The 15,678-nt window shown below is 37.9% G+C and overlaps 1 protein-coding gene across 1 annotated transcript; it reads right to left on the bottom strand.

Annotated features, from left to right (window-relative positions):
* Nucleotides 1-4,522: 4,522 nt before the first annotated feature.
* Tas2r130 (taste receptor, type 2, member 130) lies at nt 4,523-5,461 on the bottom strand. The gene has a single exon (NM_001044298.1). The coding sequence runs from the start codon at nt 5,459-5,461 to the stop codon at nt 4,523-4,525; it is 939 nt and encodes a 312-aa protein (NP_001037763.1).
* Nucleotides 5,462-15,678: the final 10,217 nt, after the last annotated feature.

Raw genomic sequence — 15,678 nt, forward strand, 5'->3', positions numbered from 1 at the left:
ACTTTTTAAAAAAGGGCTATACCTCCTAATCTTTTCAAATAGTTCCACTCCCTAAGCACTAGCATATATAAACCTATGGGTGTATTCTTATTCAAACTCTCATACTTTTTCTGTTAATTCATCTAGTATTCTACTCTTCTAGTCCCTTCTCCAGTCATTTCTTTTAGTTTATTCCATATTCATTCACATTTACAATCAAGGTAGACATCATAAATCCACCCTTTGTCAACGTGCCATTCAATCTGATGCCATGCTTAATTTACAAGTGAAGATAATAGCAAGGTCATAATTCTGCCTAACATGGCATAACTGTCCAATGTATAGTCAAGAACATGGTCTTCTTTCACTAGAATAAATGGTTAAGTCCTTTGAGAAGTGTTTAATTTTTCAAAAATTAAATTGGCCAATACAGATTTACAACTCTTAACTACCAATATTATTTGCTCTATCACACTGTTCTTTTTAATGTTAAAGGAGAGGAAAATATGATTAGTATATTGTATACATATACAAATGAAATCTTAGAATATAACAGAAATATGTCAATTATAATTCTTCTGTAATTGGTCACATGGACTTAGCTGTCATTTTTTTAGAGACTGATTAATATTATTTATTATCATTAATCGATACAAATGTTAACTAATACTTATATAATGCTTTATATATATATTGACATTACTCTCTGTTCCCCAATCTGTTCTATTAGTAGTGTTTCATGATGAGGCAATGTTTTTTTTCTCTATTTCTTTTCTTACAAAAGAAAGCATTTTATTGGAGGCTTCCTTACAGTTTCAGAGGGTTAGTCCATGACATCAGTGGTGCCAGAGCAGTAGCTGAGATTAGCTGTCATTTTTAACTATCTTTTTTTCCTATTTATTTTGTATTTCTTCTGTATCAATCAATTATCTCACTAGGTTTTGGTTCTTTGTCTGGAATCATGCCATATACTTTTATTCTTGAAGGGTCTGGACCATTCGTTATTCTATTTGAATTGAATATTGTAGGTTCCTATTGACTCTAATCACAGGACATGGTATCATCAACTATCTCCTGCACTCTCCTTGTCTGAACCTTTACCCTTGTACACATACATTTTCTTGTCAAGTTTCAATTTTTTATTGTTCTGCTCTATGTATTCCCCTTTCATTAGAGATCTGGATCGAAATAGTCATTAATAACTAGAGCACAGTCTGAATGCTATCCTGTCTTGGAATTTCTGATGACAAACAGTCTGAATCATAATCTTCCATTTTAACATTATCCAAGTTCTCAGGACACTAGAAGAATACAATCAGGTTCTTGAGAGCATATTGTGTCAATGACCTCTAACCCAGTCCCAATACAATATTTGTTCCACTCCGTAGTACTATGAAGCAATCCTCCACTGTCTTCATTTTTCCAGCATTTTTTCTTCCAAAATTTCACTAAAATGATCTTTTAAGCACCGTTTATACTATTTAAGTGCTTTTTAAAGTTCAAAGTTATAAATTCTTCCACATTCTTTCTGCAAACTAGTTCAAAAACAGAAGAACCACATGGACAGTTTTATTCCTGAAATGACCCCATTTCTGACACCACAGCCTCTGCTTGTCAGAGTTAACTAGAGAGACAGAACTGGTAGAATGCAAATATAGTGCAAATATGATTTATTGGTGTGTTTTGTTTGATGTAGCCTGGGTCATAACGCCACACCTGCTGGCACACTGTGAGGAATAGGATCCAATAGCTTCTTATTCTATGAGAATAGATGCTTCAGCAGTATCAATCTGGCATCACAGAGCTGCAGGATATCTGAAAAGATGCTTTTCTTTAATCCAACTTTGTAAGAATGTGTAAAAAATATCTAGGTCCTAACATCAGGAAAGGATTTTAAGAAGTAGCAGCAGTGGAGTAACTCAAAAGCAAATAATGAAGATGCGCAAGCAAAGACATTACCACCTTTCATTCATATTTGTTTATTCTGACTGCCAGCAGAGGTGTTGCTCACTCTGGGGAAGAGTCTTTTCTTCTCATCTAACTCTAGGAAATACACACCCATACCTGTTATAGACATGCCAAGGAATCGATTCCAAGCCTAACCAAGTTGTCAATCAGCTCTGGGTATAGAGCTCTATTTTCTAGGTACAGATCTATACTGATTCAATATAAAATGATCCCTCCTCTTTAGCAACTCTCAATTGTATAATTACTTAATTATTATTTGTCTTCCATAGTGTTTTCTGCTATGAATCACAGAAAGTAGTCAAGGTATGATTGACTATCTACTGGCATCCAAGGAACAGAGTCAGAAAGAAATTTAGCTGTAGTTCATTCACTGAGTCCTCACAAAGAAAGATATCTGTCCTCATGGCTCCAGTAGAAGCAGGTGTACAATTCTTCCTAACTTTAAAAATATCTCCATATGATTTATATCAATTAATACACCAAGGAAGTGAGGTCAACTTCATCCTAGCAAGATGAATTCAAGTTGCCAGATTTGTGAACCAAGCACCTTTACTTGTTAGGTTGTTGTCCTGTCCCCTTGCTTTTTGAAAAATAACTTTTTAATTGTTTGAAATTGTCCTTTCATTACATCATTTCCACCTTCTCTCTCATATCTCCAAACCCTTTTATGTACTTCCCCCTGATCTCTCTTATCTTTTGAAATAAGTCCAGACTGGTTGTGAGCTCGCCCTCTCTCACTTCTCAGCCTGTCAAGTGCTGGAGTCACAGATTTGTATTACCATACTAGGATCTGTATAGCTGAGGTCCTTCATCCTGGCCACATTTATTCTGCTTCTTTTTTCCTTCACTTCTCATCAGTTTTCTTTTCTTTCTCATTGTTTCCTTTCCTTACTTTACTTGGATTGTATTTTCTTTTTTTCCTGTTAATAGTTATATTATTATTATTATTATTATTATTATTATTATCATTCAATTTTGGTAGACACACAAAATTATGGGGGGTCTGCCTGACATTGTCACATGTGTAATTCATGGTAGTTTTCTCATAGCATTACTATTTGTCATTGTCCTCCCCTGTCTCCCCATTCCTATTTGTTCTTTTCTTTCTTTCAGCAGTCCCATTTTTGCTTTCATGAAACACAAACACACACACACACACACACACACACACACACACACACACACACACACACACACTTACATACAGTCTTTCTTTTTCCTACCATTATCCTTTCCTATATCTCTTCCCTGACCTTTAGGCTTCTTCATACTCCCTAAAAGTCCATTTTTCATTTCCATACTATAACAGTATCCATCCATCCATCCATCCATTTATCCTTCCATCCATCTATCTTTTCATCCAAGTCTATATTCTTTAATTAAGAAAAAATACACAGGTTTTGTTTTTTCAGGTCTGACTTATTTCAGTTATCATAATTACCTCTAATTCTGTTTATAGGACAACTGCATTATTTTTGATGTCCAAATACAATTTCACTGTGTATATGCCTGTTTTATTTTTTGATTCATCTATTGACAAATGTTTTGTGGCATATCTTAGCTACTATGAAGTGTTGCAATAATCACAATAGTGCAAGTATCTTTGTGTTATACTGACATCGTCTTTTAGATATGGATCCAGGTCTAGTATAACTGATTCTATCTTCAATACTGAAGGCAATAACCTGTCATGATATTTTCATAATCACTACTTGATACAGTCTAGATGTCCAGAGCTGATATTTAGGTCTTCTTGGTGGAGATATTTGTTTCAAAATTCAGTCAAAAGGATTTTTCTAGAAAGTTTCTCTATAAAAAATATTCTAGAATATTTTTTCAACATCAATGTATAATACAAAATAATTTTCTAACTAAATGTAACATTTAATCATGATTCATAACTAAGCAGCACTTATACTCAGTGTTAATTTCTAGTATATTATATATTTCCAAAACATTTGTTAGGAATCCTCACTTGAACCAGGTGTGGCGATGCTTGCTTTGAGTCCCAAGACTGGCAGGTGGAGCAGGCAGATCTCTGTGAATTTGATGCCACACTAGTCTACATAACAAGTTCCAGGCAAGCCAGAATCCCATGATGAGCACCTGTCTTCACAACAAAGATTGTCATTTGGTACTTTACTCTTCTTCAATCATGAATACAGTTCAGTGATGTAAGAAGAAAACTCCAAGTCAGGTCATAGGAACAAACCACCTGCTTTTCCAAAGAATGCAAACAGCAGTGAAATACTGTTACAGTTGTTTTGAATTTGTCAGGCAGCTTTGCATTTGGAAGAGTGATTCAGAACTTACTATGAAAATGTGCTGTCCTCTGTAGCTATTTATTACAATTTGTCATGAAAATTCTTTTTTTATGTCAACTATGTACAAAGGGAGAGGGAAATAGACAGAGAGACATGCAAAGTTGCTGTATATGAGATTTCCCAACATTTGATTTAAGTTTGTTAAAAGGATGTTACCGCATGAAAGCAATATTCATATAAGAATGAAAGATAATGATTTGTCATCCTTTTTCTTAGACAGTGATAGTTTTTCTTCAAATATATCCATGATGCTAATATTTTCTTCCCTTTAACATAGTCTTTACTCTACAAAGCACCCTTACAGATGCCTGTTTTAGTTTACTGTTCCCAAGGATCAGGATAAATGAATGGCTTGAGGGATATATTAGAGCTATCAGCTCACCCCAAATTACAGCTAATTCACTCTCTGGCATAAAGTAGCTGGAAGTGGCTATAAGAAAGGCCAGGCAGTAGACAATAAACAGAACTAGGAAGGAAATTACTGCTTTTGTGGCTTTCACATGAGCTGTTGTGCTGGGATCATTGTACCCTGTTACATTGAGTTGCATCTGCCTGGTGTGTCTCCATAGGGAGAGAATCAAGAGAAGGAATGAGACAAGGGACACAGAAAAGGGGAACAGCATGACCAAGTTGAGATTTACCTTGACAGAAGCATATCCAGCTTTATTTAATTTGCACCTCAGAGTAGAGTTTATTCTTTCTTTTGTCTTGACACAGCGTCTGAAATCATCAGTCAAATTCTCAGTGACTGGGAGGCTAAAGCATAGGGAGAGAATCAAGCATGCCAGTAGAGTCCTCAGAATTAGCTTGTCAATTCTCCACTTTATCCAGAGGAAAAGAGGATGGAAGAAGTTTGCTATCTTGAAGAAATAGAAAATGCTGAGGCAGGTGGCAAACCAGACACTTAAATGGTTGGTAAGCGTCCAGAAGAAATCAATGATCCTCATTTCTTTACCCCTGTTGTAAGTGTCTGGATACTGCACCAATATAATACAATCTAATAGAATTATACACTGTAGACAAATCCTGGACATAGCCAGACTTGAGAGGATTAAATCAATAGCAGTGATCTTCCTATTCTTCATCCAGCCCATGAAGTTTACCAATGCAATGAATGCATTTCCTAAGATTCCTACTAAGGCCTCACAAACAGCTACAAACATTAAGGTAGTATCAGTTTCATATGTCATTTTAAAGTAGAAAAGTATCCAATAAGTTTCTGACTGACTTGATGTAGTCTGGTCTCTACACTTGGGTATTTAGGGCTTGCTTTCCTTGTCTTTACCTCTTTAAGTTGCAGTCTGTCTTGTGAGGAAGATGGAAATTATATATGAAGACTGTAGGCAGTTTACCTAAATCTCAATTAGTCTTAAAAATAGAGTGTTTGACGATCCTTATCTTGGATTTTATATGTTATTTTATCTTCTCCGGAGGTCATTCTTTTCTATACACTGTTAATTTAGGCTGAGCTACTATTTGCTAAGATGCAAATTGGCCCAATTTCTTTCCATGTTCCTAAGCTGTTTATCTGAGGTTAAGTTTTAAAAATTTGGGATTCATACTAGTAACCTCAGCACAGATGCTAGATTGAATAAATAAAAATGTAGGGCACTCAGTTAAATTTAAATTTTAGATAAACAATGAACATATTTTAAAAGAATATTTTAGAACTTAGAGTATAGGAAATGATCAAAAACGTTTAGAAAGTACTGAACTAAATTTAGTTGGGTGTCCTGTGCTATATTAGATAACTGAACTCTCAAGAATTTCCTAGCAATTAGAAAATTAAGAGCAACTGAAATTTTTGGAGGACTCCCCTCATGGTATACAATTATGCTGTTTATTTTTAAGGAATTTAAAATTTGGCTCCACATTGAGAAATAGACCTTTAAACAAAGTTTAACCAACTAATGCTCCCTATAAGTTAATTCTCCATTAAAAAAACTTTTTGTTGATTTTTTGTGAATTTTAAATCATGAACCCAATCCCACTCACTTCAACATCCCCACACTCTGCCCTTGTAACCCCCAAAAACTACCCAAACCCAACCCAAACCAAACCAAACCAAACTAAACCACCACCACTACCATCACCACCACCACCACCACCACCACCACCACCACCACCACCACCACCACCACCACCACTACCACCAAAACCTAACAACAAAAACCAAAACCAAAATAAAAACAAAAACAAAAACAAGAACATGTGGAAGTTGAAATATGCCATAGTGTGTCACACAGCATACAGTTTTGTTCAGGTGCCATTATTTGAAAATGATCATTGCAATGATACATAGCTTTGATTGGAGGCATCTGGCTTTTGCTACACTATTACTCTATCAATACTCCATCTTCACTGAGACTTCTGTCAGATATTTTCCTGATGCTTTGTGTAACAAAGATCCTGAAGCTTTGGATCTGCAGGACTGATCCCTTCTTGTGCTATAGCAAATCATGGGGGGGGGCAGGGTCAGCTTTCCTACTTTCATGCCCTCAGGGACTGCTCCCTGTTACCACATCACCAGGGAGAGCTCTATTGTGCTGCCCAGGTGAGGTGTAGAGTGTTCTCCTGAGGACTATAGACTGAGAGCGGGCTGGGTCAGCTCGCCTACCTGGTGGAGGTAGTGAGATGAAAGTGGTGGTGCATCTTTCCTTCATCTGCACCATTTCATGGCAGAAAAATGACAGGGCTAGCTCACCTGTGCCCACACCACCAAGACCAATTTTACTGTGCTGCCCAGATGAGGTTTGTGTGTGGGATGCTCTTTCTGTAGCTGGTAAGGTGTGAGGCCATCTCTGCACTGTCCCCAGATATCAACATGCCTCAGAAAAGAGAGAGTCACAAAGAAGAAACACAAACATCCCTTGAAGAAATACAAGGAAATGCAACCAAACAGGTGAAGGAATTGAACAAAACCATCCAGGATTTAAAAATGGAAATAGAAAGAATGAAGAAATCACAAAGGGAGACAACCCTGGAGATGGAAAATCTAGGAAAAAGATCAGGAGTCATAGATGCAAGCATCACCAACAGAATACAAGAGTTAAAAGAGAGAAACTCAGGTGCAGAAGATAGATAGAATATATTGACAACAATAGTCAATGAAAATGCCAAATGCAAAAAAGCCCCTTACTTTAAACATCCAGAAAATCCAGGACACAATGAGAAGGGTAATATGTATTGAAGAGAGCATAGACTCGTAAATTAAAGTTCCAGTAATTATCTTCAACAAAATTAGAGAAGAAAAATTTCCCAACCTAAAGAAAGAGATGCCTATGAACATACAAGAAGCCTACAGAACACTAAATAGATTGGACCAGAAATGTCAGAGACAGGCAGGTAAATCAATGGAATAGAATTGAAGACCCAGAAATGAACCCACACACAAATGTTCACTTTATCTTTGACAAAGGAGCTAAAACCATACAGTGGAATAAAGATAGCATTTTCAACAAATGGGGATTGTTCAACTGGAGGCCAGCATTTAGAAGAATGCAAATTGATTTATTCTTATCACGCTGTAAAGAGCTCAAGATCCAAGTGGATCAAGGACCTCCACCTAAAACCAGATACACTCAGACTAATAGAAGAAAAAGTGGCAAGAGTCTTAAACATGTACGCACTGGGGAAATTTCCTGAACAGAAAACCAATGGCATATGCTCTCAGATGAAGAATTGACAAATTGGACCCCATAAAATTGCAAAGTTTCGGTAAGACAAAGGACACTGTCATTAGAACAAAACGGCAACAAACAGATTGGGTAAAGATTGGGTAAAGATCTTTATCAGTCCTACATCTGATAGAGAGCTAATATCCAATATATACAAAGAACTCAAGAAGTTAGACTCCAGAGAATCAAATAACCCTATGAAAAATGGGGTACAAAGATAAACAAAGAATTCTTAGCTGAGGAATAGCAAATGGCTGAGAAGTACCTAAAGAGGGGACCAACATCTTTAGTCATCAGGGAAATGCAAATCAAAACAACCCTGAAATTCCACCTCACACTTGTCACAATGGCTACGATCAAAAACTTAGGTGACAACAGATGTTGGTGAGGATGTGGAGAAAGAGGAAAACTCCTACATTGTTGGATTGCTAGCTGGTACAACCACTCTGGAAATCAGTATGGAATTTCCTCAGAAAATTGGACATAGCGGGAGGACCCAGCTATACCACTCCTGGGCATAAACACAACTGATGCTCCAACACACAAGGACACATGCTCCACCATGTTCATAGCAGCCTTATTTATAATAGCCAGAAGCTGGAAAGAACCCAGTTGCCCTTCAACAGAGGAAAGGATACAGAACATTTTGTACATCTACACAATGGAGTACAACTCAGCTATTAAAAACAATGACTTCATAAAAGTCATAGGCAAATAGAATGAACTAAAAATATCATTCTTACTGAGGTAACCCATTCAGAAAAGAACACCCATGGTATGCATTCACTGATAAGTGGATATTAGTACAAAGCTTGAATTATCCAAGATACAATCCACAGACCACATGAAGGTGAAGAAGAAGGACAACCAAAATGAGGATGCTTCAGTCCTTCTTGTAAAGGGGAATGAAAATATTCATAGGAGAGGGATATGGAGACAAAGTTTGGAGCAGAGGCTGAAGGAATGGCCATTCAGAGCCTACCTCACCTGGAGATCCAGCCCTTCCCCCCACACAACCTCCAAAACTAGACAATATTGATGAAGCCAATAAGTGCATGCTGACAGGAGTCTGATATAGCCATCTCCTTAGAGACTCAGCCATAGCGTAACAAATACCAAGGCGGAAGCTATCAGCAAACCCTTGAACTGAAACCAGGGTTCCCATTGGAAGTGTTAGAAAAAGGATTAAATGAGCTGAAGGGGCCTGCAACCCCATAAGAACAACAAAACTAACCAACAAGAACTCCCAGGACCAAACCACTACCCAAAGAATACACATGGACAGACCCCTGGCTCCAGCTGCATATCTAGCAGAGGATGGTCTTGTTGGGCACTACTGGAAAGAGAAGCCCTTGGTTCTGCCAAGGATGGATGGATCCCTAATGGAGCAGAATGTCAGGGCAAGGAGATGAGAAGGGATGGGTGGTTGGTCAGGGGGAACACCCTCATAGTATATGGGGGAGATGGGATAGTGGTTTTATCAATGGGAAACTCATAAAGGGGGTAACATTTCAAATGTAAATAAAAAAATAAAAAAAGGAAATAAATTTGTGCCTGACATTTGCACTGGAAAAAGAAGAAACCAAAGAACATAGAATTTCTTAGAGAACAAGGGATATAAATTGTCTGTGTTTAGGTCAATCATACACTCATGGATGTCCCCATGCCAAAAGTTACATAGACAGCAGTCAGAGTCTATCAGTTAGTAAATTGAAGAAAGAGGTAGGAAAGGGATAGGGAGTATTTAGAAGAAGAATTCAAGATATGCTCAAAACATATTGCATAAAATTCTAAAGAAGTTAGTAAAATTAGTAAAATTATTAAAAAAGATGATCCAGTTTGGACCGTCAAAATTCCCAAGGGTATATGTATTAATTAGTCTAATTATCAGTTCTGATCACTCATGAAATATACATCAAAATTGATAGAACAAAGATACTATAAAAGTGCAAACAGAAAGTTTTATGTTTTAAAAATACTTATTTATTTTCATTTTATGTGTACAATTTGTGAGCTACCATATGGGTGCTGGTGCCGTGAACCAAACCTGTGTCCTCTGAAAGAGTAGCAAGTGGTCTTAGCAGCTGAGCCATCTTTCCAGTCCCATTTGGTCTTGTTTTTGAAACAGAGTCTTGCTGTTTTACTGATTCTTGGTTCTACTTGCCCTTTCTAGATAACTCATGTATTGGAAAATTATATATGCTACTAAGCCCAATATTTCATATCACACATATTATGTTTCTGTATGCCAGTATCTTGACTTATAAGATATGATTAGTTTAGAGTCATCTGAGAAGAGAAAATCTCAATTTAGAATCACTGCCATGAGACTGCCCTGTGGACATGTTTCTGGGGGCATTTTCTTGATTGCTGATTGATATAAAAAGGCCCAATCCATGCTGGGGAATGTCATCCACTATTGGTGTTGTCATCTACTATGGTGTAGTTGGGCCTGATTTGTGTAAGAAAATTAGTTGAACAAACCAGACAAAAAGTTCCTGCATGGGCTCTGGTTTAGTTTTTGACGACAGTTTACTGCTCTGACTTCCATTCAGTTATTGTCTATGATACTCAAGTAAACCAAATAAGTTCCCCAAGCTGCTTGGTCATGGTGTTTATCCCAGCTACCAGAAATGGACACCAAACAACACACTGACAGATGCCTGTTACACTTTATTATTTTGACAAATTAAAATGACTGAGCCAAGGGATAGAGCATTGATAGTTTCTACCATCACTACAACTCATTTTTTATCTTACATGAAATAGTTAAAGGTTACTAGAAGAGAAGAAATACAATACAGATAAAGAGAAGTGAAGTGAAGTTAGGTTTTCACAACACACAGGCTTCTTTCTGTGCTGGAGTTTATCCAAGATGTGGCATTGAGTTTGACCAGCTTAGTATATTCTAATAAGAATATAATTAAAAGGAACAAATGAGAAAACAATACTAGTGGTACAATAGTTTAGAGAAAGTTAGTGGCTAGATTTATGCCCACACTTCTTTTTTACTCAGGGCATGAATATTTTGGGGATGTATTTCTCTGTAGCTCCAAGGGTGCAGGTTGGCAGTTCAAGGCTAATAAGCAAGGAAATTGAAAACATCCTAACAGGGTTAATGAGCTATTTTGTAAACTTTCTACTTCAGTCAGAAAAAAAAGTGGGTGAAGTAAATTGGCTACTGTGAGGAAATAAAAGCTAAGATGACAGTACCAAAATACACATTAAAGTTCTTTGGAACTGTTCAGATACTACAAGTGAATGTCATTACTGAATGATAGGTTTCTGGGTACAAGACTAGTATGAACCAATCATACACATACTGGAGATAACTGGTAAGGATGTCGTCAAGAGAGGAGATCTTTTGGTTCTCATTTATGGCAAAACAGTTGATTAGTTCATAATGTACCTCCTCCAATCGTCTTTTTTTCCCCTCCATCTTTATTAAATTGCATATTTCTTATTTACATTCAATTGTTATTCCCTTTCCCGGTTTCCAAGCCAACATCCTCCTAACCCCTCCCCCTCCCCTTCCATATGGGTGTTCCCCTTTCCATCCTGCCCCCATTACCACCCTTCTCCCTACAATCCCATTCACTGGGTGTTCAGTCTTGGCAGGACCAAGGGCTTCCCCTTCCACTGGTGCCCTTACTAGGCTATTCATTGCTACCTATGCAGTTGGAGCCCAGGGTCAGTCCATGTACAGTCTTTGGGTAGTGGCTTAGTCCCTGGAAGCTCTGGTTGGTTGGTGTTGTTGTTCATATGGGGTCTCAAGTCCCTTCAAGCTCTTTTAGTCCTTTCTCTGAATCCTTCAACGGGGGTCACGTTCTCAGTTCAGGGGTTTGCCGATGTAATTCACCTATGTATTTGCTGTACTCTGGCTGTGTCTCTCAGGAGAGATCTACATCCAGGTCCTGTCAACCTGCACTTCTTTGCTTCATCCATCTTATCTAGTTTGGTGGCTGTATACGTATGGGCCACATGTGGGGCTGACTCTGAATGGGTGTTCCTTCAGCCTCTGTTCTAAACTTTGCATCTCTATTCCCTGCCAAGGGTATTCTTGTTCCCCTTTTAAAGGAGAGAAGCATTCACATTTTGATCATCCGTCTTGAGTTTTATGTGTTCTGTGCATCTAGGGTAATTCGAGCATTTAGGCTAATATCCAATTATCAATGAGTGCATCCCATGTGTGTTTTTCTGTGATCGGGTTACCTCACTCGGGATGAGATTTTCCAGTTCCATCCATTTGCCTCTGAATTTCAAAAAGTCATTCTTTTTGATAGCCGAGTAATATTCCATTGTGTAGAAGTACCACATTTTCTGTATCTATTCCTCTGTTGAAGGGCATCTGGGTTCTTTATAGTTTCTGGCTATTATAAATAAGGTTTCTATGAACATAGTGGAGCATGTGTCTTTGTTATATGTTGGGCATCTTTTGGGTTTTTGCCCAAGAGAGGTATAGCTGGGTCCTCAGGTAGTTCAATGTCCAATTTTCTGAGGAACCTCCAGACTGATTTCCAGAATGGCAGTCTGCAATCGCACCAACAATGGAGGAGTGTTCCTTTTTCTCCACATCCTTGCCAGCATCTGCAGTCGCCAGAGTTTTTGATTTTAGCCATTCTGACTGGTGTGAGGTGGAATCTCAGGGTTGTTTTAATTTGCATTTCCCTTGTGACTGAAGATGTTGAACATTTCTTTAGGTGCTTCTCCGCCATAAGGCATTCCTCAGCTGTGAATTCTTTGTTTAGCTCTGAACCGCATTTTTTAATAGGGTTATTTGTCTCCCTGCAGTCTAACTTCATGAGTTCTTTGTATATTTTGGATATGAGCCCTCTATCAGTTGTAGGATTGGTAAAGATCTTTTCCCAATCTGTTGGTTGCCATTCCAATAGTCTTATTATGCATTCTCCAGTTGCTGAGATAATGTAAATTTCTTAATATTGAACATGTTTGCAGACAGAGCACTTGATTTCAAATATCACTGTGATGGATTCATTTTCAGAAGTTCAGCTATATTATAATAGATTCTTTAAATTATATGTTATTTTCATCTTTGCTATTATTTGATCTCATCCCTGAATTATTCAGTTCTCCTTTGAAGAGATATTTATACATTCATAAACACAATGCCAACTACTTACTCCAAACTTCTTCCATCCCCCTTTTCTTTTGTTTTCTTTTTTAATTACTTTTATTAATTTTTATAGTCCAGTTGTTATCTTCCTTCCCAGTCCACCCTTCAATTCTTCATCTCATTCTTCCTCTACTCTGTCCCCAAAAGGATGTCTCAGCCAATTCCACCCCCTGCCAGTCCTCCTTACTCCCTGGGCCCTCAAATTTCTCAAGGGCTAGGCATGTCTTTCCTTGCTGAGTCTAGACCAGGAAGTCCTCTGCTGTATATGTGTTGGGGTCTTTGGACCAGATGTTGTATGCTGTCTGGTTGGTGGCTCAGTGTCTGACAGATCTCAGGGTCCAGGTTAGTTGAAACTTCTGGTCTTTCTATGGGCTTGCCCTACTCCAAAGCTTCTCCCAGTCTTTCCTTAATTCAACCACAGGGGTCTCTGGCTTTTGTCTATTGGTTGGGTGTAAGTATCTGCCTCTGTTTCAGTCAGCTGCTTGTTGGGCCTCTCAGAGGACAGCCATGGTAGGTTCATGTATGTAAGCAAACAATAGCATCAGTAATAGTGTCAGGCTTTGGAGCCTCCCTTTGAGATGGATCCCAAGTTGGGCTGGGCATTGCACTTCCTTTCCTTCAGTCTCTTCTCCATTTTTGTCCCTGCAGTTCTTTTAGACAGGGACAATTCTGGGTCACAGTTTTTGACTCTGGGATGGCAACCCCATCCATCCACTAGATGCCTTGTCTTTCTACTAGAAATGGACTCTACAAGTTCCCTCTTCCATTTTATTTAAGGCCACTCCCTTTGAGTACTGAGAGTCTCACTTCCCAGGACTCTGGTGCTTTCTAGAGGGTCTTTCCCACCTCAGCCCCCCTCCATTGAGGTTGCATATTTTCATTCATTCTGCTGACCCTCAGGGCTTCTTTTCTGTCCCCTCCACCAATACCTGATCATGTTCCCCCTCTTCCCCTTTCTCTCCTCTTTCACCCAGGTTCCTCCCTTCCTATGCTTCCTGTGATTGTTTCTGTCTTCCTCCCAATTGATTGAAACATCCTCATTTGGACCCTTTGTTAACCAACTTGAATTCTGTGGATTGTATCCTGGGTATTCTGTAATTTTTTGCTGATTTCTACTTATTACTGAATATGTACCATGAGTGTCCATTTGGGTCTGGAGTTATCTCACTCAGAACGATATTTTCTAGTTTCACCCATTTGCCTGGAAAACTCATGATATCCTCATTCTTAATAGATGAACATTATTCCATTGTGTAACTGAACCACATTTTCTGTATCAATTCTTCCCTTGAGGGACATCTTGTGGGGTTGTTTTCCAACTTCTGTCTATCCGAGATAAGGCCAATAGTGGAGGACATGCCCCTGTGGTATGGTGGGGAATCTTTCAGGAACATGCCCAAGAGTGGTATAACTGGCTGTTAAGTAGATTTATTTCCAATTTTCTGAGGAAACTCCAGATTGATTTCCAGAGTGGTTGTACCAGTTTGCAATCCCAAGAGCAATGGAGGAGTGTTTCTCTTTCTCCACATTCTTGGCAACATGTGCTGTCACTAGTGTTTTTAATCTTAGTCATTCTGATTAGTATAAGGTGGAATCTCAGGGTCATTTAGATTTACGTTTCTCTGTTGACTAAATTTTGAAAATTTCTTTAAGTGCTTCTTTGGCATTCAAGGTTCCTTTCTTGTGCATTCTCTGTTTAGGTCTATACTTTTATGTTTATTTATTTATTTATTTGGACTTTTTTGAGATTAGCTTCTTCTTGAGTTCTTTATATATTTTGGATATTAGCTCTCTATTGGATGTGAAATTAGTGAAGATTTTTTCCCCAATCTGTCCGTTGCCCATTTGTCCTACTGTCTGTGTTGTTTGCCTTACAGAAGCTTTTCAGTTTCATGACGTCCCACTTATCAATTCTTGATCTTAGAGCCTGAGCCATTGAAGCTCTGTTTAGGAAACCCCTCTACCCTCCTTGCCAATGAGTTCAAGGCCCTTTCTTATTTTCTCTTCTGTAAGATTCAGTGAATTTGGTCTTAAGTTGAGGTCCTTGAGCTACTTGGACTTGAGCTTTGTGCAAGATCACAAATATGGATGTATTTTCAGGAAGCGGAGAAGTGATGAAGATCTGAAGTTGGGCTTCTTGCTTTCCTGGCTGGAGTACATTTATTGTCTTGAGAACTTTCATACAACTGTTACAATTGTACCATAATAATAAGCAATGCTTATCACAATATGTATTTATATGAAAAATCTAAGTGTGGCCACATTCTTAGCTTATTATAGATCATTCATCCCTCTAATCTGAAGTACCAATAAAATAGCTCATTTATGTGTATATGCTTCAATATTTTTAGTATATTATACTTGGAAATTAGGATCAATTTATAATAACTTTGCAAATTATGAGTTCATTTGTGTTTCTTTATGACTTGACTTCATTATTTATGTCATGTTAAATCCCTGTTAATATTATAACTTTTGTGCCAATTTTCCATTCTTATTTATTTATTTTTATTTATATGCTTGTGACATAATCAGAATTGAATGTATTGCATGATTTACACTAGTTGTTTGCTTGTCTTATGCATAGTTTTCATGT

Source organism: Rattus norvegicus, chromosome 4 (genome assembly GCF_036323735.1).
Source record: "Rattus norvegicus strain BN/NHsdMcwi chromosome 4, GRCr8, whole genome shotgun sequence".
In the NCBI taxonomy this organism is placed as follows: Eukaryota; Metazoa; Chordata; class Mammalia; order Rodentia; family Muridae; genus Rattus; species Rattus norvegicus.